This window comes from Bos javanicus, chromosome 13 (assembly GCF_032452875.1).
Source record: "Bos javanicus breed banteng chromosome 13, ARS-OSU_banteng_1.0, whole genome shotgun sequence".
Taxonomy (NCBI): Eukaryota; Metazoa; Chordata; class Mammalia; order Artiodactyla; family Bovidae; genus Bos; species Bos javanicus.
The window spans coordinates 74,894,814-74,918,247 of NC_083880.1; the positions used below are offsets into that span (position 1 = coordinate 74,894,814).

At 49.9% G+C, this 23,434-nt stretch overlaps 1 protein-coding gene across 1 annotated transcript in view; it reads right to left on the reverse strand.

The window, feature by feature from the left end:
* CDH22 (cadherin 22) overlaps positions 1-22,660 on the reverse strand; it is an 83,729-nt gene extending 61,069 nt beyond the window's left edge. The window contains exons 1-2 of the mRNA XM_061437809.1: positions 22,377-22,660; positions 9,805-10,099 (exon numbers count right to left, since the gene is read on the reverse strand). Coding sequence (XP_061293793.1) covers positions 9,805-10,099; positions 22,377-22,634 — 553 coding nt within the window. The 5' untranslated portion in view covers positions 22,635-22,660. The remainder of the gene's footprint in view (positions 1-9,804; positions 10,100-22,376) is intronic.
* Positions 22,661-23,434: the final 774 nt, after the last annotated feature.

A 23,434-nucleotide genomic window follows, 5' to 3' on the forward strand; every position in this document is an offset into this window, starting at 1 on the left:
CTAGAACTGCGTGGAATGCTTTCTATTAAAAATTAAAAACCACTTGTCGAGTCTCTGGGAACATTCAGATTACACAGGAAACAAGTCCCTTCTCAAACCCCTCTCTTACCTCCGCCCCCCCGCCCCTATCAACTCCCTCTTTGCTCATCACTTACAATGCCGGCTGACTGCACTGGCCTCAACTCCGCTTCCAGCTGCCCAATCAGAGCAGCCTAATATAGATGAATGATACACAGGAGACGCAGGAAAGTGGTTGCATGAAAAGGGGGGTCAGAAGATAGAGGGGCAGGAAGCAGGTCAAGAGACAAGGGACAGAGAAGGCGGCATACAGAGATGGGGTAAGAAAGCGGGTCAGAGGCTGAGAAACAAGACACAGAGATGCAGACAGATGGACAGAGAGAAAGTGACAAAAACAGAGGTACCCAGATACATAGGGAGAAATGAGAATAGAACTAGAGAGACGAGGGTCAAAGAGGCAGATATACATACATATATATATATTGAGAGAGAGACAGAGACGGGGACAGAAAGAGGTTGCCAAGGACTCACCCAGGCAGGCAACACTTGAGTGTGTGTGTGTATCTCATCTATCCCCCTAAGAAAGCGGATTCTTCTTTTGTTTCAAATTGAGTCCCATTGACTCTTCCATCCTCTCCCCACTTAAATGGGACCCTCTGTGGAGTAGTCTGGTCACCTCGTTTATTCGGGGCAGCAACATTCTAAGTTTCTGCAGTAGCATCCCTCGGCCAGTTGCAGAAAGCAAACATTTTTGGCTTATGATTCCGTTCTATTCGGTCACCCAAGATATACAGAGCACCTACTATGTGCTAGACCCCGGAGGGTAGGATGCCACATTTGTTACCTTTGTACTCACTGACACGTGGGCACCGGGCCTGGCAGAGAGGGGCTGCTTGTGTTTGCTGAGGGATTTGTTGATGGAAAAGACAGAGAACAAAGTGAAGCCAGGGCCTGTGCTCCTCTCTGCCACCTCTCTCCACCAGAAACCTCCTGCCCCTTTTCTCCCCATCCTGGGTGGTGAGAGCCAGTGCCGTTGCTAGGCAAGGCGATATTGCACATATAGATCTTCCTGGACTTTAATTAAAAACATCTTTAGAATGTGTCTCTGCAGAGGCCAGCAATTGATTCCTGGCTTGGGCCTGAGGGCTGTTGAGCCACACTCTCTCCAGCAGCAGGTGGGACAGTCAGAGGCTACCAGCCTGCCCTGCCCTCCCCAAACAGGACCTCTGGGAGCACACTGCCCCCTGCCTTCCTCCTCTCCTCTCTGCCACCGTCCTCTCAAGCACGGGCCCTGGCAATCAGATAGTATGTCCTCCCGATTTTATTTCTCCCTCCCCTCTCGGGCCTCAGTTTCCTCAGCTGTAAAATGAAGGTATCTACACTTAACCCAAGAGAGTTCCTGGGAGGATGAAATGAGATTAGGGGTGTGAAAGGGCTTTGTAAGCTCTAAAGTCCTGTGCACACTAAAGAGATGGTTGTGACTGTTTCTCATGCCCACTGAGGCAAGTAGCTTAGGTTCTGGATCCAGGATCTGGGTCCAGTTCTGGCTCCAGCTCTTACTATGGAACCTCAGGTAAGTTACTTTATCTCTCTCCACATTTATCTCCTCATTGGTAAAATGAGGACAGTAATACCTTCCCTGCTTATTCCCCAGGACTGTGAGAATAAAGGGAAATAGCTTTGTGAAAACAGTGTTGGCTGATAGCTATTATTTAGTGGATGTCCCGAGAAGTGCAGACTGTACTACAAAAGAGTCTTTTTCCATCTATTAAAGATGCTGCTCACAGAGGGATTGCAATACACAGGAAAGCGGCTGTGACAGGGCCCCTGTCCATTTCCACAGTCTGCTGAGCCCCCATCTCATGGTCCAGCAATGACAATCCTATGGCATATGTGCCTCCATAGTCGCCTTCCTTTGCTCCCAGCAGACATCACTAATCGATTGTGGCATTCTTTTCTGCTAAGCCTGAATGAGACCTCAGACACCTTCTCAACACAGCCCTATGACCAGTTGACCAGAGTTGGCACCAGAGATGAAACTGATCTGCTAACACTTTGAGGACAGTGGCAGTATCTTGCTTATCTTTGCATCCTCACACACCTAGCGAAGGACCACATACATAGTAGGAACTATTATGTATTTACTGAATTAAAGCAACTGCTTATTTTTCTATCCTATTCGGGATATATATATATATACACACGTATGTATATGTATGTATATATATATAAAGTAGGTACTAATAACGGAGAAGACAATGGCACCCCACTCCCATACTCTTGCCTGGAAAATCCCATGGATGGAGGAGCCTGGTGGGCTGCAGTCCATGGGGTCCCTAAGAGTTGGACATGATTGAGTGACTTCACTTTCACGCACTGGAGAAGGAAATGGCAACCCACTCCAGTGTTCTTGCCTGAAGAATCCCAGGGATGGGGGAGCCTGGTGGGCTGCCGTCTATGGGGTCACACAGAGTCAGACACGACTGAAGCAACTTAGCAGCAGCAGCAGCAGGTACTAATAAATGTTTGCTTAGTTGGGTGACTCATCTTTGAAACCCCTACAGACCCAAGTACACTGAAGGCCTTGTATATAATGGTTGCTAATAAACATTTGTGGATTTAACTCAATTACTTATCTTTACATCCCTAGCAGTGCCCAGAATAAAGTAGTGGGTAATAGATGTGTGCTGGATTGAACTTCTCATTTCTGTATCTTCAATAGTGCCAAGGATTTTGTCTTACACATAGTTGGCATTAAGAAGTAGGTGGAGTTGAACTGGGCATGGGAGCCCTGTGAAATTCCCTTGCTGTCCACTGGTCAGGTTCTGCCAGCCTACATAAGGGATCTGGGCCCCCCAACATCAGGAGATTATCTAGTCTAACTCTTCCATACCAAAACTCACTCCTTTGTTGATTTCACCCAGCCTCGAGCTTTAAATTCTCGCTTTGCTGATGACTTCCAAAGTGGTAACTCTAGCCCTCATCTTGCTTCTGATCTCCTGACTTAGAGCTCTAACTGTCCCCTTGACAACTCCACTTGGATTTCTAGTAGACACCTCAATCTAAACATGTCCAATAAAGAACTCTTAATTTTGTGCAAATTTGCTCTTCCTGGAGTATTACCCAGCTCAGCAATAGCAGTTCCATCCATCTACTTGCTCAGGTCAAAAACTTCAGCCTCACCCTTGTCTTCTCTCTCTCTCACTCCCCTCATTCAATCCCTCACAAACCCCGTTGGTCTGCATTCAACATACATCCAGAATCCAAATCACCATTACCTCCTGCCCCAATTACAGGTGTCTCCTCACCGATTCCCCTACTTTCACCTTTAACCCCTATAGTTTAGTTTCAGCCAACAAATCATCTTTTTAAAATCTATGTTGGATCATAGAACTCCTCTCCCCAGCCCCCTGCCCTGTCTTACTCAAAGCACAACCACAAAGCTTTTAGCAGCTACAAAAGCCCGATGTGGTCCAGCTTCTGGTATCTCTTCTGACCTCCTTGGACCCTCTCCTCTTCCTTTACTCCTCTTTTCAGCCACACTGACTTCCTTGCTATTCCTCAAACATGATAAAACACATCATGCCTCAGGACCTTTGCACTTGCTGTTTCCTCTTCCTGGAACATTCTTTCTCTAGCTTAGTTTTTGCGGGTCTTTTGTTGCAGTGCAAGAATTCTTTAGTTGTGGTGCAGGCTTAGTTGGTTCTTCAAGTGTCCCCAGAACCAGCAGCATCAGCATCAGCTTTGACAGCATCTTTGTTAAAAATGCCAACAGTTCTAACAGCCCAGATGTGCTGGGCTTCCCCAGTGGCTCAGATGGTAAAGAATCTGCCTGTCATGCAGGAGACCCAGGTTCCAACCCTGGGTTGGGAAGGTCCCCTGGAGAAGGGAATGGCAACCCATTCCAGGATTCTTGCCTAGAGAATCCCATGGACAGAGAAGCCTGGCGAGGTACAGTCCATGGGGGTTGCAAAGAGTGGGATACGACTGAGCAACTAACACTGAATCAGAAACCCTGGGGGTAGAGGGGAGCCTTCTGTGCTTTAACAAGTCCTCCAAGTAACTTGGATGTACAATAAACTTTGAAAACCACTGTTTCACATGAACCTCACCAAGATGGTGGAGTAGAAGGACACGTGCTCATCTTCTGTGAGAACTCCAAAATTACAAGTCGCTGCTGAACAACCATTGACAGGAGAATGTTGGATCCCACCAAAAAAAAAAGATACACCACCTCCAATGGCAAAGGAGAAGCCCCAGCAAGATGGTAGGAGGGGCAAAATCACATTTAGAATCAAACCCCATATCCACCAGAGACACTGGGAGGGCTCAAACAAACCTTGTGCACACCAGGACCCAGAGACCCCACAGAGACTGAGCCAGAACTGTGTTTGAGTGTCTCCTGCAGAGGTATGGGTCAGCGGTGGCCTGCTGCAGGGGCAGGGGCTCTGGGTGCAGCAGACCTGCGTATGGCATAAGCCCTCTTGGAGGAGGTCATCATTAACCCACCAAAGAGCTGCCAGAACTTACACTGGACTGGGAAACAGACTCTTAGAGGGCACAAACAAAACCTTGTATGCACCAGGACCCAGGAGAAAGGAGCAGTGACCCCACAAGAGACTGACCCAGACTTGCCTGTGAGTGACCGCAAGCCTCCAGTGAAGGTGTGGGTTGGCGGTGGCCTGCTGCAGAATCAGGGGCACTGAGTGCAGCAGTACATGCATGGGACCTTTTGAAGGAGGTCGCCATTATCTTCATTACCTCCACCATAGTTTGGCCTCAGGCCAAACAACAAGGAGGGAACACAGCCCTGCCCATCAACAGAAAGTTGGATTTAAGCTTTACTGAGCATGGTCCCGGCCATCAGAACAAGACCCAGCTTCCCCCTCAGTCAGTCTCTCCCATCAGGAAACTTCCACAAGCCTCTTATACTTATCCATCAGAGGGCAGACAGAATGAAAACCACAATCACAGAAAACTAACCAATCTGGTTACAAGGACCTTGGCCTTGTCTAGCTCAGTGAAACTATGAGCCATGCCATAGCCACTCAAGACAGATGGGTCATGGAGGTGAGTTCTGACAAAACGTGGTCCACTGGAGAAGGGAATGGCAAATCACTTCAGTATTCTTGCCTTGAGAACCCCATGAACAGTATGAAAAGGCAAAAGATAGGACACTGAAAGATGAACTCCCCAGGTAGGTAGGTGCCCAATATGCTACTGGAGATCAGTGGAGAAATAACTACAGAAAGTGAAGAAATGGAGCCAAAGCAAAAACAATACCCAGCTGTGGATGTGACTGGTGATGGAAATAAAGTCCGATGCTGTAAAGAGCAATATTGCATAGGAACCTGAAATGTTAGGTCCATGAATCAAGGCAAATTGGAAGTGGTCAAACAGGAGATGGAAACATCGACATTTTAGGAATCAGCGAACTAAAATGGACTGGAATGGGTGAATTTAACTCAGATGACCATTATATCTACTACTGTGGGCAAGAATCCCTTAGAAGAAATGGAGTAGCCATCATAGTCAACAAAAGAGTCTGAAATGCAGTACTTGGATGCAATCTCAAAAATGACAGAATTATCTCTGTTCGTTTTCAAGGCAAACCACTGAGTATCACAGTAATCCAAGTCTATGCCCCGACCAGTAATGCTGAAGAAGCTGAAGTTGAATGGTTCTATGAAGACCTACAACACCCAAAAAAGATATCCTTTTCATTATAGGGGACTGGAATGCAAAAGTAGGAAGTTAAGAAGCAACAGTTAGAATTGGACATGGAACAACAGACTAGTTTCAAATCGGGAAAGGAGTACGTCAAGGCTGTATATTGTCACCCTGCTTATTTAACTTCTATGCAGAGTACATCATGAGAAATGCTGGGCTGGATGAAGCACAAGCCGGAATCAGGATTGCTGGGAGAAATATCAATAACATCAGATATGCAGATGACACCACCCTTAAGGCAGAAAGCGAAGAACTAAAGAGCCTCTTGATGAAAGTGAAAGAGGAGAGTTAAAAAGTTGGCTTAAAACTCAACATTCAGAAAACTAAGATCACAGCATCTGGTCCCATCACTTCATGGGAAATAGATGGGGAAACAGTGGAAACAGTGTCAGACAATTTAGGGGGCTCCAAAATCACTGCAGATGGTGACTGCAGCCATGAAATTAAAAGACACTTGCTCCTTGGAAGAAAACCTATGACCAACCTAGACAGCATATTAAAAAGCAGAGACATTACTTTGCCAACAAAGGTCTGTCTAGTCACAGCTATGGTTTTTTCAGTAGTCATGTATGGATGTGAGAGTTGGACTATAAAGAAAGCTGAGCACTGAAGAATTGATGCTTTTTGAACTGTGGAGTTGGAGAGGACTCTTGAGAGTCCCTTGGACTGTAAGGAGATCCAACCAGTCCATCCTAAAGGAAATCAGTCCTGAATAGTCATTGGAAAGACTGATGCTGAAGCTGAAACTCCAAATCTCTGGCCACCTGATGCAAAGAACTGATTCATTGGAAGAGACCCTGATGCTGGGAAAGATGGAAGGCAGGAGAAGAAGGGGAAGGATAGAGGATGAAATGGTTGGATGGCATCATTGACTCAATGGACATGAGTTTGAGCAAGCTCTGGGAGTTGGTGATGGACAGGGAGGCCTGGTGTGCTGCAGTCCATGGGGTCGCAAAGAGCTGGACACGACTGAGCAACTGAACTGAGAACTGAGTTTCACATAGCTCCTTGGTCCTTTCCCTTGGTTCCTTCAAATCTTGTTCAAATGTTCTCTTATAAAAAAGGAAGGCCAGTATGTTCCTACTTCCCTGGTGGTTAAGAATCCGCCTTGCAATGCAGAGGATGTGGATTGAATCCCTGGTAGGGGAACTAAGATCCCACACGCATTGGAGCAACTAAGCCTGCACCACAACGAAAGAATCCTTGCGCCGCAACACAATATCTGTGTGATACAGCGAAGATGCAGCCAAATAACTGAATAAATACAAAAAAAGAAAGGGCTCTCCTGACCTCTCTGTCTAAAATAGCACTCCCCCGATATAAGTCCCAATTCCCTTGGTCCTCACACTTACACCACAGGGTGTATTTATATCTTGACTTGTTTCTTTCTTTCCTGTCTCTCTCCCTGCCCTAAATGTAGGCTTCCTAAGAATCTCCAATGCCTGAAACAGTCTCTGGCACAGAGTAGGCACTCAATAAATGTCTGGGCATGAATGAGCCCGCTCTGTGCTCAGAGGGGAGCCTGGGGCCCAGAGATGAGCAGGGACTTTCCTGAGGTCACGTGGGGAGCCAGGCTTCCTGACCATCAGATGTGGGACCCGCTTTGCAGCGTTAGGCTCAGCGTGGCTGGTGTGCCCCTCCTCAGAAGCGTGGTTCATTGGAGTCCCCCGGCACAGTTCCTTTCCCTTTTAAGCTGTGAGTGGTTTAATTTGTGAGCGCTGCTGCCTTTCATGTCCCAAGCTGTGTCCCCGCTTCGTCTGATCTCCGAGGCTGCCCAGACCCCGGTGCTGCTTGTCGGCCCCGCCCCCCTCAGCCCAGATCAGGAGGCTCAGTAATTGTGACTGATTTTCAAAGCTGCCTGGAATCTCCGTAAGCACCCAAGTGTCGGATTTGCTTTTCCTTCAAAAAGTTGCTCAAATGCAATAAACTAATTTAATTTCTGCTTCCTCCTCCCACCTCCTGGGTTCCCCCAGCTTGTCCCATTTTTTCCTGAGAGGAACGTCAGAGTCAGTGGACCGGGAGACGGAGGTGGGGCAGGGAGGGGGTTCCTTGTGGCTGGGCTCATCAAGCTGGGGGCTGGCTCAGCCTCCCACTCTCTGGGTGACCTTGAATGAGTCCTTGCCCTTTTCTCGGTCACTTTTCCCATGAGTGACACAAGAACCTTGCCACTCCAAAAGCCTGGGAGCCCAGCACAACGGCCTGCTTGGTCATTGACTTGCTATGTGACAGTGGGTCACGTCATCTACTCTCTCTGAGCCTTGGTGTTTCCATCTGTTCAGTGGGAATGCTGACATCAGTCCTGCCACCTCTCAGAGTCAAAGTGAGACTGAAGTGCTGATGGGCAAGCCAGCATGGGGGATCTGGGGCTACACCTCCCTCTGGACCCCTCATTCCCATCCACTCTCCACCGGGAGGCAGAGGGAGGCTTCCAAAATGCAAGTCTGCCCACTTACTTCCTTGCTTAAGCTTTTCCCAGACTACCTGCTTCCCTCAAGTCCTTTGCATGAATCCAGTTTCCTCCTCTAGCCTCATCTCTCGCTACCTTTCTGGCTTTTCCATGTGGAAATGTGCAGTTCAGTTTTGGGTGAAGAGAGACAGGGCTACATCTCTTTTGGCCAGAGTTTGAGTCCAGGAGTAAGGGCTGCTGGACTTGGGAAATCAGAGGCTTCATAAGCTACCTCTGACTTGCAGTGTGACCTGGGGCCCGTCACGGCTCTTCTGAGCCTCAGTTTCCCCACTTGCAAAACTGATTTCTAAGTACTCCCTGGGTTTCTGCCATGGACAACCTCCAAATTTATCTCTCTAGCTCAGACCTTGCAGCTGAAACTGGATACTGAACTGCCTTTTTCAAGATCTCTCCTTGGCTTTCTAATAAATACTTTCAACTTAGTTCATCTAACCAAACTCATGATTTCCCTCCATCCCCACAAATCTGTTCCTCCCACTGTTTCTCCCATCTCAGTAAATGGAGATTCCATCTATTTAATTGCCCAGGTCAAAATTTCAGTAGTCATCCTTGAATCTTCTTTCTCTCACACCCCACATCCAATCCATTAGCAAATGCTTTCAGCTCTACTTTCGAAATATATCTAGAAGCCGACCTCTCTTCAGTACTCTTACTGGTACCACCTTGTTCCAAGCTACCATCATTTCCTGCCTAGGTAATTGCAATATCCTTGTCAACAAGCTATCTGTTTCTGCCTTTCCCCCACCTCTCCATCTAATCTTCATGGAACAGCCACAGGATCCTGTTCAAATTAAGTCATATCATGTCAGTCTTCTGAACAAGCCCCTCCACTAACTTCCCAGCTTGCTGAGCATAAAAGGCAAAACCTTGGCTATGATCACATGGCTGCCTGATCTGGTCTCCTCTCTGCTTCCCCTCAGAGGGAATTCAGCCTTGGGACCTTTGCTTATACTGTTCCCACCACCTGGAATGCTGTTCCCTGGGCGCAGGCTCTCACTTCTTTCGAGTCTTTGCTTCAGTGTCTTCTTCCCAGCCCCAGGATTGGTTTGTTAACTTGCTTCCTGCCTGTCTTCCTTGACCAGAATAGCCCTTCCATAAGAGCAGAGAGGCTGGTCTGCCTCCTCCTTGCTGTGTCCCCAGTGCCTATGCATATTTGTTAAATGAATGAATGCATTCATTCAGCAGACGCATGACCTGTCAAATGCACGCACGGGTCTTAAAGGCCATGCATATGTGCACATGTGTGAGAATACAGTATGCACAGCAGACAACGCCAGCACACCAGTGTGTGGTGTGTGAACACGAACCCACACCCACATTCACACCCCCCCATTCCCTATTCTCCCACCATCCTTTGCGCTCACCATTTTCTCTGGTGGGGAAGGTGGTAGTGGCCAGCTTGCTCCTCAGCCCATGACTCCAGTTTCTATCAGGAGCCCTGGGCTAAGTGATTGTCCAGGACTGTGCCTGGGCACCTGGGCTCACAGCTGTACCCTGACTCCCCTCCCCCCAGAAGGCTCCTCTCTCAACCCAGCCGCTCCCCTTCCCCTCTTGCTGACTCACCCCACCCCCCGGAGCCCACCGCCCACCTGTGGGTGAGAGCTCAGCCACGCTGCCAATGTAGGGGCCATGCAGGAAGCGGGGCTCGCTGTCGTTGATGTCCTGCACCTTGATGATGAACTCTGACTCAGGCTCCAGCAGGCGGTTGGTGGCACGGTCCCGAGCTTGAGCCCGCAGGGTGTAGAAGGTCTTCTGTTCCCGGTCCAGGCGCTCCATGGCGTGGATGTCACCTGTCAGCTCATCAATCAGGAAGATGGTCCCAGCGCCCTCACCCGAGATGGTGTACTTGATGGCCCCGTCACCCTCGTCTGAGTCCGAGTGGATCTGGGGAGGCAGGGAGGAAGGCAGGATGGAGGCCAGGGTGGGAGCCCCTTTTGGTGCCCCACTCCCCCAGCAAGTCCCACTGGGAGCCTGTTCCTAAGCACATCTCTTCTTGCCCATTCTTCAGTGAAGACACTGAGGCTGGGGAAACCAAATGTCATCCCAGTCCCAGGCCTCACTGTCTGGTCTGGCATGTTTCACTAGCCCTCCATGGCTCTTCCTGCTCTAGCCCTGCCCCTGTAATCGACCTTCCCCTCTGTGGCCAGAGATATCAGCCTCAGAGGCAGATCTGAACAGGTTCTCCCCTGCATGCAATCTTCTATGGCTCCCTATCACCCTTACAAAGAAGTCACAGCCACCTCCACACCTCTCTGCTTCTTCTTTGCGTGTCCTGCCTTATTTCTCTATCTACTGAAAGCCTCCTCATCCTGCAAGGCTTGCCACATCTTGCAAGTTTAAATGCCACCTCTTCTCAAAAGCTTTTTTTTGGGACCCACCCCCACCTCCACTCCACTCCACCTCCAACTCTGCCATTCCGCTCCAAGATCTTTGCAAGACGTCAAGCCATCGTTACCACGTTTGCTGTAGCCATGCTTCTCAAATCTTACTATGCATGCAAATCACCCAAGATCTTGGTAAAAAGCAGATTCTGACCCAGGGAGTTTGGAGTGGGGCCTCAGAATTTGCATTTTTAGCAAATTTCCAAGCTGCTGTCCATGACCCTTGCTGGAGTGACAGGGATAGGGTCCCTAGGCTCAGAACCCCCAGAAGTATCTTCCTACTTCTCTGGAGAGCAGCCTCAGGGCTTGGCATATGCTGGAGACAGGGACTGGAAGGACAGAGGGGAAAGTGGGGTGCAAACGGGAGGAGCACCCACCATGTGCCCGGCAGTGAGCTGAGCAATTTACATACTTATTTGGTGCAGAGGGCTTTAAAAAGAAAATTGCTATTAGAGTAGGTTTTGCTATCTTTACTTGGCAGATTTTTTTTTTTTTTCATTTTCCTTCTGAGGACTAGAGAGATGGGATGAATTGCTCAAGGTCAGACTGCTGGAGGAACTGGCCTGGTCCACAGTCTGGGCTTTCTCACTCCATCCTCACGCCTCCTGGGAGAAGCCCATGGTGGAGGGAAGAAGCAGTACAGCTTGGTCAAGCCTCGGTGCCAGCATCACCTCCCTGTGAATTCTCGCACAAGTCACTACCTCTCTGGGCCTCAGGTCCCTCCTCTATAACATGCGGAGCATAATAGCACCTCCTCCTAGAGGTGCTGGAGGGTGGCACGCCTGCATGCTAAGTGACTTCATTCGTGTCCGACTCTTTGTGACCCCATGGACTGTAGCCCGCCAGGCTCCTCTGACCATGGGATTATCCCAGGCAAGAATACGGAGTGGGTTGCCATTTCCTCCTCCAGGGGATCTTCCCAACCCGGGGATCAAACATGTGTCTCTTACATCTCCTGCATCGGCAGAGGGGTTCTTTACAACTAGCACCACCTGGGGAGCCCAAATGGAGGGCTAATTGAGTCTGAAGTCCACATAAGGCCCTTAGCACTTGCCTGGCACCAGATGATGTTAACAATATGTAACAGCCAGCCTGGCAGTGGCACTGCCTATGGAGTGGTACCACAGCAGAGCCCCTGCTGGTTCAGGTGGGAACACTTTGGATGCTGGATCACAGAGAGGTCCGAGGAGCAGAGGGAGCGAGGGGAGGGAGAGGAAACAGACTATTAACCGCAGGTAGGGAGCCTTTTCACTATTTTAGCAACTGGTACAACTATACTGGTAGGTACTAGCTGAAAATCAGTCCTGCCCGAGACATAGTAAGTGTCCCATAAATGGTAGCTATCATTATTATTATATTATTGTTAAATGTTAGCTATATATAACTGAGATTTAATCCAGGCATGCTAAGCTCCAGAACCCAGGCTGTTTTCACTGCACCGAGATCTCCTGGGCAAGGAACCAGCAGAAAGACTGTTCTCCCACATAGAAACACCCAAGTCCTTATCCTACAATGTCCAAATCTCTCAGGCAGCTCTGAGCAGAAGAAAACGCATCCAAGGAAGCCAGTGACCTTGGGTGGCTCTCTGCTGCTCTCTAAGCTTCCGTCAAGATGGGGCATGAACAAGAGAAGCCCTAAAGGCCCCTTTCAGGCCAGGAGGCCATGTACCCCAGCCCACTCAGCAGGATAACAGGTGCCAATGAAGTCATCACAAAGAGGGATAAAAGCCCACCCCCTGCCATGCAGGAGGAGCCTGGGTATAAATTCTGCTGGTGGAACTTTGTGTCTGAAAGGTGGATTATAGAAGTGCCATTTGGAAGATTGAATGGCCCATAAACATTTTCATATTTCATTAGCCGATTAATGGGCATCTCTCTCTTTTTGGCGAGTCTGCTGATTCTCAGCAGAAATTGCGGGGAGTAAATGGAGGCGTCGGGTGGAACCTTTCCGGGTCCCCGTCCTGTTATAGATTGCCCCAATTAATGCCCGTCCTGGGCTCCACTGAGAAGCCTTCTTCCTGTCCAGTTACTGTTAATAGATTTCTCATAAGTGGCTGGATTGTAAAAACCTCATAACTCAGTTTAATACCCCCAATAAAATTATCTCAAGACATCGGCCCTGAATCATCGGCAGTGCTGGAGATGAGGAGACCTGTCTCTCCTGTTTGCTGTTTACGCTGTTCCTCCACCTCTGCCCGGAGGAGGTGGGGACCAGAGAGGGTGAATGGGTTCCCTTTTTGGATGACTTCACCCACTTCCTAGTCAGATCCGTTGCGGGTTTATTTAATCAGCACACACTCCTCCCTGGAAGTCTGGTGGAATAGATGCCATTTGGGGGAATGCATAACAGCGGTAATCTTATTAGTCTTCATCACCACCCTAATAAGAACGAAATGTCATTCTTAGTTCCATTTATCAGATGAGGAAACTGAGGAACACAGAGTGGAGGTCATTTGTTTGGTCACCCAGCTAAGTGCAGGAAGCCAATCTCCTGAACCCATCACTCATGAATCTTGTGATCACACCATCTGTTATTTTTATCCCTCTGGGTCTGTTTTTCCACCTGAGAAATCGGATCAAGTCCTACCTGGCACAGATGCGGTGAAGACGAAACAGGTTCAACCCCTGGGTCGGGAAGATCCCCTGGGGAAGGAAATGGCAACCCACTCCAGTATCCTTGCCTGGGAAATACCCATGGACTAGGAGGAGCCTAGTGGGTTACAGTCCATGGGGTGGCAAAAAAGTTGGACACAACTCAGCAACTAAACAACAACACACTCTGTAAGTGATTGTCGCCTTCCCTTTCTGTCTCCTAGGTCTCCATCACATCCCTGAAGCCTTTAACATTTTATCTCAGCCTCTGGCCAGGGATCGCCTACCAGTAAGGAATAGAAAGGAGGGAGTGAAACCCAGTGATGATGTCATTGATATTCTTCCATGAAGTGTGACACAGAGCTCATGCTGGGGCCCAGGGGCTGCTCTCTGGGGACAGCAGAGTCGGACAGAGCCGGTCAGCCTGTGGAGGAGCTAAGAGCTCAGAGCTGCAGATTTGGGCTGGGTCGGGGCTGCTTCCCACCCCCCACCCCCCGCCCGGGTCCTGGTTCTGGAATGGAGACGGAGTGAACAGAAAATCTTGGCGGGCTAGAGTCCACAGGGTCACAGAGTCAGACACAACTGAAGTAACTTAGCACGCGCACACATGCGGATCATTCTATCCCAGGATGATATTTCTCAAGAACCTCAGCTATGAGGCTGGAGGATGGGACTTTTATTTACTGAGCGCTTACTACATGCCAGATTGCAAGCCTCTGCAGAAGTCTAATTTAACATTGTGGCAGGACTTCCCTGGTAGTCTAAGTGGTTAAGAATCCGCCTGCCAATGCAGGGGACATGGGTTTGTTCCCTGGCCCAGGAAGGTCCCACATGCCATGGGGCAACTGCCATGGCCCATGTGCCACAACTACTGAGCCCACACTCTACAGCCAGTGGGTTGAAACTACTGAGCCCACGTACCCTGGAGCCCGTGCACTACAACAACAGAAGCCAAGGAGAAGCCCACGCACCGTGTCTAGAGAGCAGCTGCCACTTGCTACAACTAGAGAGAGCCTGGTGCATAGCAAGGACGACCAAGCGCAGCCAAAGATAAATAAACATAAAAGAAAACATTGTGGCCTATGTAAATGTCTCTCCATTTTCCAGAACAGACTGAGATGGTCCCAGGTCTGTCTGACTCCAAAGCACAGGTTGGTCCCTCTGCAGCCTTCAGAATCTCGTCCACTTACAGGGCTTCCCTGTAGCTCAGTTGGTAAAGAATCTGACTGCAATGCAGGAGACCCTGGTTCAATTCCTGTGTCAGGAGGATCCACTGGAGAAGGGATAGGCTACCCACTCCAGTATTCTTGGGCTTTCCTGGTGGCTCAGCTGGTAAAGAATCGCCTGCAATGCAGGAGACCTGGATTCGATACCTGGGTTGGAAAGATTCCCCTGGAGAAGGGAAAAGCCGAGCAGGTCCCAACTGACCTTCTCAGTTGGACACAACTGAACGACTTTCACTTCACTTCACTTAGTCCGCTTACAACATTTCTGGTTAAGGAAGAGGGAGAAAGGAAGAGGGGGTGGGCTGGAGGGCAGTCATGGGGCTGCTTGGCTTCGACAGAGGCCTGTACCACCCTGGACCCGCAGGCCATGGTCATTGGTGGCCTTTTCAATCTGAGCCTCTATCTCATCATTTGGAAAAGGACTTCAAAATCAGAAGAGGTGATGGGCTTTGGATATATGAAGAGCCAGGTGCCAGCGTCTGCTTTGTCACCCACTTGTTGCCTGGCCCCGAGTGAGAGGCTACCTTCCTCCAAGCCTCGGTTTTGTCAACAGTAAATGAGACTGACAGAGCTTCCTCGGAGTCTAAAGAGGCACTAGACGACATGTGGGAGCCCCTGGCACATACGAAGTGCTCACTGAAGACACCTTTCCTTTCCTCTTCTGGCACCTGGTCTCAAGAGAGATTGAGGGTCACCGAGTGCATCCATTCCCCCAGCTCCTGACATAATAACCATAGACTCAAATCCTGACCCACTGGAGACAGGGGGCCCATTATGCAACATCTTCTTGTCTTTTATTTATTTTTTAAGTATTTGTTTTTTATTATTGTATTATTATTATATTATACTAATTATATTATTATAAGTATTATTTTATTTTATTATTCTTAGTTTATTTATTTTTATTTTCTGACCCTGCCATGTGGTATGTGGGATCTTCGTTCCCTGACCAGGGATCGAACCTGCATCGCCTGCATTGGAAGTGTGCTGTCTTAACCACTGGACCGCCAGGGAAGTCCCTCTTCTTGCCTTTTAGGCTCAGCTCATTTCCTCCTGCAGGCAGCCCTCGCATTTGCCCTCCGCCACGCACCCTCCCCTCTGCTCCACACTCGCCTATGACACCTCTAGATTGCAGTCCGTCTCCCCAGTTCTCATGGGGCTCAGGGGCAGGGACTAACTTTGGTTCATCTTTGTCTGAATTCCCCATGCCAGGCACACAATAGGTGTCCTGACAACGTATGCAGAGAAAATACAGGGGGAGTGGGAGAGGTGAGTGTGTGTGTGTATGTGTGTGTGTGTGTGTGTGAGAGAGAGAGAGAGAGAGAGAGAGCGCAAGTGTGTATGTGAGATGATGAGCTCAGATCAAGCATATGGCTGTTCATTTCCATTTCCCTTGTACCTAGGTTAGGCCACAGCACCAAACATTGAATACATGAATAATGAAATATACAACTGTCATTGTGTGTGTGCGTGCTTAGTCGCTTTAGTTGTGCCTGACTTTTTGAGATCCCATGGACTGTAGCCCACCAGGCTCCTCTGTCCATGGGATTCTCCAGGCAAGAATACTGGAGTAGGGTGCCATGCCTTCCTCCAGGGGATCTCTCCAACCCAGGAATTGAACCCATATCTCTTATGTCTCCTGCATTGGCAGGAGGGTTCTTTACCACTAGCGCTTACCTGGGAAGCCCTGCAACTGTCATTAGAATTTTGCAACTGTCTTCCAGGATTTCTGAAGGATCCAGTCACTCTGTTCAGTCCCAGGTACCCGTGAGCTAGACTAGGAAGGACAATCACTAGGCACACTTTTAGACCCTCTACTGTTACCTCCTTGATATTTCATAATGATCTTATGGCTCAGAGTTCATCCTCTCCCCATTGTACAGATTGGCAAACTGAGGCTCACAGAGGGCACACATCCTACCTAAAGCCACACAGCTAACAAGAGGCAGCCCAAGGCCTGTCTGCCTCCACATCTGGGTTCTTTTCTTTGCAGCTATTGGAGACAGCCCCGCAGGGGATTCCCCCTCCCTAAGCCTCAGCCCTGGATCATAAACAACTTGAAAAACACCAGAGTGATGGCTTCTCATCCTTGGGGGGGGGGTGGTGCTGAAAAATGGGATTTACGAGGCCATTAATTACTTCCTCCTAATTAAATCAAAATTAAATGCGAGCAGAGGTACGTTTTCCTTATTAAAGACAATTAAACGGACAGTGCGGCTACGCAAATAAAACGAGCCCAGGATTTAAACGGAAAGCAAATCAAATAAAAAGCCTCCCCCAGAATGAGGGATCTGTTCATGCCTGTGCTACTCGTAAACCAGGAGTTCATCAATTTTCTTTAAATATTAGCAACTTAATTAAATCTGCTCTCCTCCCTACTTTAATCCTGCCGTATATCTAAAATAGATCTCACCGCCCACAGGAGTTGGTCATAAGTGCTGACCCCATAATTCTCTTTAAAAAAAAAAAAAAAGAATTAAAAATCCTACAAAACCCACATCCAGCTGACAGAAGCCTCGGGGGAAATTACAGTTCGGAAAAGGGATTAGTCAAAGTACCCAGATTGTATGGAAATGTTGGGAGGCCGCTCTGAGGGTGGGAGTTGTAAGAAGGTGTAGGGAAGAGGTGAGCCCCCAAGCTGTTGGGGTGGGGGGGGGCAGGACAGCAGAGGGAATTGTTGGTGTGGGGCCCTGGTGACAACCACGGGGCCCAGTGGCTTCTGCAGGTGCCAACAGGAGCCTGGTGGTGAGTGATGGAGGAGGCGGCTGTAAAATAGGTTACCGTTGGGCGCCTGGGGTTCACTCCACGGATGCTGCTGTTGCTAAGCTACCTTTGGAATTCGACAAGGACGGATGCTCCCAGCAGCTCCCTGGGGCGGGGGACCGGGAAGCAGTGAATTAACTGAAACTGTGAAGTCTTTTCTCCCTGATGAGTGAGAGAGTGTGGTATGAATGTGTGCGTATGTGTGCGTGCATACACAACCACTTGTACAAATGTGGGACTTGGCTGGAATGGGAACAGGTGGTTTTCAAGAGGACGAGCTCATCTTCCCAGAGTGAGGGGTGGGCTGGCGACCACCTCCCCCTACTTTGTGGAGAGAAATTAGCACATCGGGTTGCAACGAAGGTTTTCGGGATTAGGGGCGTGGGTTAATACCAGTGTATACTCAAGGCAGTGGGAATATCAGGCAAGATCCATCATAATAAAAGCTAATACTTACTGGGCACATAGAACGTGCTCTCCAGGTTCTTGGCATATGCTAACTCATTGAATCCTCACTGCAACTCTGAGTAGGTGCCAGGTACAGCCTCACTCAGCAGATGAAGAAACTTAGGCACAGAGAGGTTAAAAATGTGCCAAGGTCAGAAAAGGAGTCAGCAGCAGAGCTGAGATTTGAGCCTGGGCAGTCTGGCTCTGGTTGAACAGCAAAGTGAATCAGTCATACATATACGTATACACGTACATGTACATATACACGTACATGCACATGTACATATACACATACATGTATATGTATAATAATATAAATACATTTTCCAATAAACTGTGGAAAATTCTGAAAGAGATGGGGATACTAGACCACCTGACCTGCCTCTTGAGAAACCTGTATGCATGTCAGGAAACAACAGTTAGAACTGGACATGGAACAACAGACTGGTTCCAAATAGGAAAAGGAGTACGTCAAGGCTGTATATTGTCATCCTGCTTATTTAACTTATATGCAGAGTACATCATGAGAAACGCAGGGCTGGAAGAAGCACAAGCTGGAATCAAGACTGCCGGGAGAAATATCAATAACCTCAGATATGCTGATGATACCACCCTTATGGCAGAAAGTGAAGAGGAACCAAAAAGCCTCTTGATGAAAGTGAAAGAGGAGAGTGAAAAAGTTGGCTTAAAGCTCAACATTCAGAAAACGAAGATCATGGCATCGGGTCCCATCACTTCATGGGAAATAGATGGGGAAACAGTGGAAACAGTGTCAGACTTTGTATTTTTGGGGCTCCAAAATCACTGCAGATGGTGATTGCAGCTATGAAATTAAAAGACGCTTACTCCTTGGAAAGAAAGTTATGACCAACCTAGATAGCATATTGAAAAGCAGAGACATTCCTTTGCCAACAAAGGTCCATCTAGTCAAGGTTATGGTTTTTCCAGTGGTCATGTGTGGATGTGAGGGTTGGACTATGAAGAACGCTGAGTGCTGAAGAATTGATGCTTTTGAACTGTGGTGTTGGAGAAGACTCTTGAGAGTCCCTTGGCCTGCAAGGAGATCCAACCAGTCCATTCTGAAGGAGATCAGTCCTGGGTGTTCTTTGGAGGGAATGATGCTGAAGCTGAAACTCCAGTACTTTGGCCACCTCATGCGAAGAGTTGACTCATTGGAAAAGACTCTGATGCTGGGAGGGTATGGGGGCAGGAGGAGAAGGGAATGACAGAGGATGAGATGGCTGGATGGCATCACTGACTCGATGGATGTGAGTCTGAGTGAACTCCAGGAGTTGGTGATGGACAGGGAGGCCTGGCGTGCTGCAATTCATGGGGTCGCAAAGAGTCGGACGTGACTGAGCAACTGATCTGAACTGAACTGATACATATACATGTACATATACATCCTTGAACCACACACTATACCAACTTTCACAAGAAAGGGTGCTTTGGGCACATGTTTGCAAAGAAATGGAAACTTCTCTCTTCTCCCTGCACAGAGTGCTTTTCTGGAGGTGGCCTTGAGAGTAAGGGAGGAGGGGCTCTGGGTGAAGATGATGGAGGGGGAAGATAACGTAGTCATGACAGCAGTGGGGATGCTGGGAGAGGTTGCTGTGAGAAGAAGGATCCCTGGGGCTGGGCACAGTGCGGGGCTCACAGAAGATGCTTAATGCAGGACAGTTCTGTGCAGCACAGGGAACTCTATTCAGTACTCTATGATGACTTATATGGGAAAAGAATGCAAAAAAGAGTGGGTAGATGTATAACTGATTCACTTTGCTGAACACCTGAAACTATCACAACGTTGTAAATCAACTATACGCCAATAAAAATTTTTTTAAATTGCATTGGAGGAATTCCCTGGCGGCCCGGTGATTACGACTTCGTGCTTCCGCAGCAGGGGGTGTGGGTTCGATTCCCAGTCAGGGAACTAAGATGCCATATGCCTCGTAACCAAAAAGTTAAAATAAATAAATAAATAGGGTCAAGATATTACAAAAAAATACTATTAAAAAATGCTCTGGGGCAAGACCTGGTGTCAGTAGAGCCTCACCTCTTGGGGTTGGTTCTAGCACTATGCTGGACTCAACCCATCTCTGCTGATCAAAAGTCCCTGGAAAGCTGAATGGCCTTGGCATGATGCTCATGATGTTCTTCTGGCCTCAGTTTCCCCTTCTTACCAGGAAGGGAGGTACTAGGGACCCCCATCACCTGGAGATGGTGGTTCAAGGAGACAGGGGTGGTGTTTGACTCATGACAATAATTGCTAGGTGGATGCAGATGGGAGGTGGTGAATGAATGAGCAGCTGGTTTCTTTCATGTGTTGGGGATGTGGATGGCTGAGGAGACCTTCTCAGAGCCCCAGCTGGCAGGCAGACAACACGGCCGAGGTGCCTGAGACCACCGCAGGGGACAGTCAGGTAGACGTGTCAGTCACTCCCTGAGTTTCTGGGCTTTTTCTGGACCCAAATCTCTCTCCCAAGCTTGGAGGTCTTGGAGAGGTTTGGAGAAGCAGCATGTGGGTTTCAATCCTGGCTAAGCCACTTGCTCACTCTATGCCTGTCCACTCTGCACCTCGAGTCCATTGTCTACAAAATGGAATGATTTCTACCTTGCAGTTTAAGAGTTAAATGCTTCATACGGGAATAATGAGAAACAACAATAAACAATCAACCAGGGACTTCTCTGGTGGTCCAGCGATTAAGAATCTGCCTTGGATCAAGCATATGGCTGTTCATTTCCATTTCCCCTGTACCTAGGTTAGGCCACAGCACCAAACATTGAATTATGAGTAATGAAATATACAACTGTCATTGCGTGTGTGTGCTAAGTCACTTCAGTTGTGCCCAACCCTTTGCAACCCCATGGACTGTAGCTCACCAGGCTCCTCTGTCCATGGGATTCTCCAGGCAAGAATACTGGAGTGGGTTGCCACGTCCTTCTCCAGGGAATCTTCCTGGCCCAGGGATAGAACCCGCATCTCTTTTGTCTCCTGCATTGGCAGGGGGGTTCTTTACCACTAGTGCTACCTGGGAAGCCCACTTCACTCATGCACCATAAACCCCTCAACTGCTGACAAGACTCTAAATAAGCCAGGTTCCGTCAGGCCGTCAAGTCTTTTTATAGGATATGCCCTCTTCCCATCAGCCAAAACTCCTACTCATATATTAAAACCCAGCTTAGGCATTTAGAAAACACTTCCACAAAGCCAGCCAACAGATACCACTTAATGAATGCCTACTCAGTGCCAGGTGCTGACCTGTGAAGCTTTTTATGCACCAGGGTGTCTCTGCCTCTCCACCATAGCACCCATGAGGGACTTAGGGATTAAAGGGATGAACAAAAGTCCTTCTCAGTTCCATATACTCTGAAGGCATAGACCTTCAGTCACATTAACCAACACTTACTCAGTTTGAGAAAGTAGCTTTCATTCATTCATTCATTCAATGAACAATTTGTGAGCAATGTCTGTGCTAGGCGCCAGGGATTTTATGGTGAGCAAAACAAACACAATCTAATAGGAAAGACGTGCATTAATTGCATAATCAAACAAAAACACATACATAATGAAGTGTTATGAAAGAAAGATATGGGGACCTCAAGGGGCACATAACAGGGAGGTACAGCCTCATGCAGAGGGATCCGTCCCAGATGGGTGTGATCAGGGATGGCTTCTCTGAGGAAGTGGCATTTCAGTGGAGACCTGAGTGTGAGATAAAGTCAGCAGCAGAAGGAGCAGGATGGGGACATCCCTGGTGGTCCAGTGGTTGGGAGTCTGCCTGCCAATGTAGGGGATGTGGGTTCAATCCCTGGTCCAGGAGGATCCCACATGCTGCCGGGCAACTGGGCCCGTGCGCCACAGCTATTGAGCCTGTGCTCTAGAGCCCAGGAGCTGCAACTACTGAGCCCATGTGCCACAACCACTGAAGCCCACGCACGCTAGACTGCGCTTCACGACCAGAGAAACCGCTGCAACTTGAGAACAGCCCCCACTCTGCAACTAGAGAAAACCCATGCACAGCAAGGAAGACCCAATGCAGTCAAAAATATAAATAAAAAGAAGGAGCAGGATGGAGCAGTTAGGGGAGGCAAGTAATCTAGGTAGGTAAGGGGGTGTGGGGCTGGCAGAAGCCTGTGGGGGCAGCAGAGGGACCAGGGAAAGGCATCAGAAGGGTGTCGTGGCCCAAAACTCAGAGAGAGTGTGGCAGATGAGGTTGGAGGAGCTGGATCTTTGCAAGCAGCGGAGCAGAATTTGAACTTGACCCCGAGTGCATGGGAAGCTATGAACGGATTTTGAGCATAGCAGGGAAACTGTGTGTGACATGATCAGATTTGCAAACTCCTGTCTACATTCTGGCCACCCGCTCCAGTATTCTTGCCTGGAGAATCCCATGGACAGAGGAGCCTGGCTGGCTACAGTCCATGGGGTCTCAAAGAGTCGGACACGACTGAAGAGACTTAGCATAGCATAGCATTCTGCATTCTAGCTGGGTCCAGCTACAAGAGGGACTGGCTTTCCGCCCTACTAGTCTTCTCTGCTCTAAGATGCGAAAGCAAGAGGGTCCAGAGAAGCATGCAGGGCAGGGATGCGAGCGGAGTGAGGATCCTGTGGTCCGCCCGCCGCATCAGGGCAGCTGGGAGGAGGCAGAAGGGATTTGGGAGGGGGTGGGAGGGAACTGGGATCCCTTGCGTCTGCCAGCGGGTGTCTCTGGGGTCCTAGGAGTAGGATGGCGGGTGCTGGGTCCCACTTTACCTTGCCCACGTACAGGGGCTCGGTGCCCGTGTACTCCTCCACCACGAAGAACTGGTTCCACACCCAGCCGCGCTTCACGCGGCCAGCGCCGGGCGCGCCGTCCTGCACCGACGGCGCAGGCGTGCCCGCCGCCCACAGGGCTCCCAGCAGCGGCGGCGGCGGCGGCGGCAGCAACAGCAGCAGCAGCAGCAGCAGCAGCAACGCGGGCGACAGCGCGGCTCCCGCCCGGAGCCCCCGGCCTTCGGGCCGCGGCCTCATGCTTGGCCTGCGAGGGGCCCGGGCCCAGGAGCATGGACGGGAGGCACCAGGGTGTCGCCGCTCGGTGGCCAGGACGGAGCGGCGCCGCAGTCACATGGTGGGCTCAGCGCGGCCGCCGGGGCGCCGCCCCCGACGGGGCACCCGGACAGGCCCGCGGCCCTGATCGCCGCCCAGCCGCGGGGGCGCCCGGCTGGAGGGGAAGGGGGCGCGACCGCACCCGGGGCATGGACGGCCCCCTGAGGTCCCCGCCCGCGCCCCCCTGGCGCCGGCGCGGCTGGGTCACCAGGCAGCGCCACGGCGGCTCCGGAGTCTGGGATGCGCCATGGTTCCTGCGCGAAGGGGTGCTGGCCGGGGCCGGGCTGGTCCTTCGGGGACTAGGGGCCGTCCCGCCCAGGAGCCTGTGAGAGATACAAGAAGACGTCAGAGGAGGCGCTCTGCGGGGACGGGGCGGGTTGGGTCTTTTTGTCGTTTTAGGTACCAATTAAACACCTGCTGTGTGCCTGGCACTGTGCAGGGTGGGACAAACAAGCTAGAGTGGTCCCCGCCTTCTTGGGCCTGCGGTCTAGCAGTCCTGACCCTGCCCTGCTCGCTTCCCTAGCCCGGGTGCTTCCTTTGAACACCCACCACTCACCTCTCCTCCCCCAGCATCCCTTTTCCTCAGACCCCCTGCTCCAGCCCTTTCTTAGTGGTCCTGGGCCAACCCACGTGCCCACAGGGACAGGGACCTCTTGAGCTGCTTTTCCTGCCCGCCCCCCACCTCCTGACAATCTCCGTATCCCAGCCCCCCTACCCCCCATAAC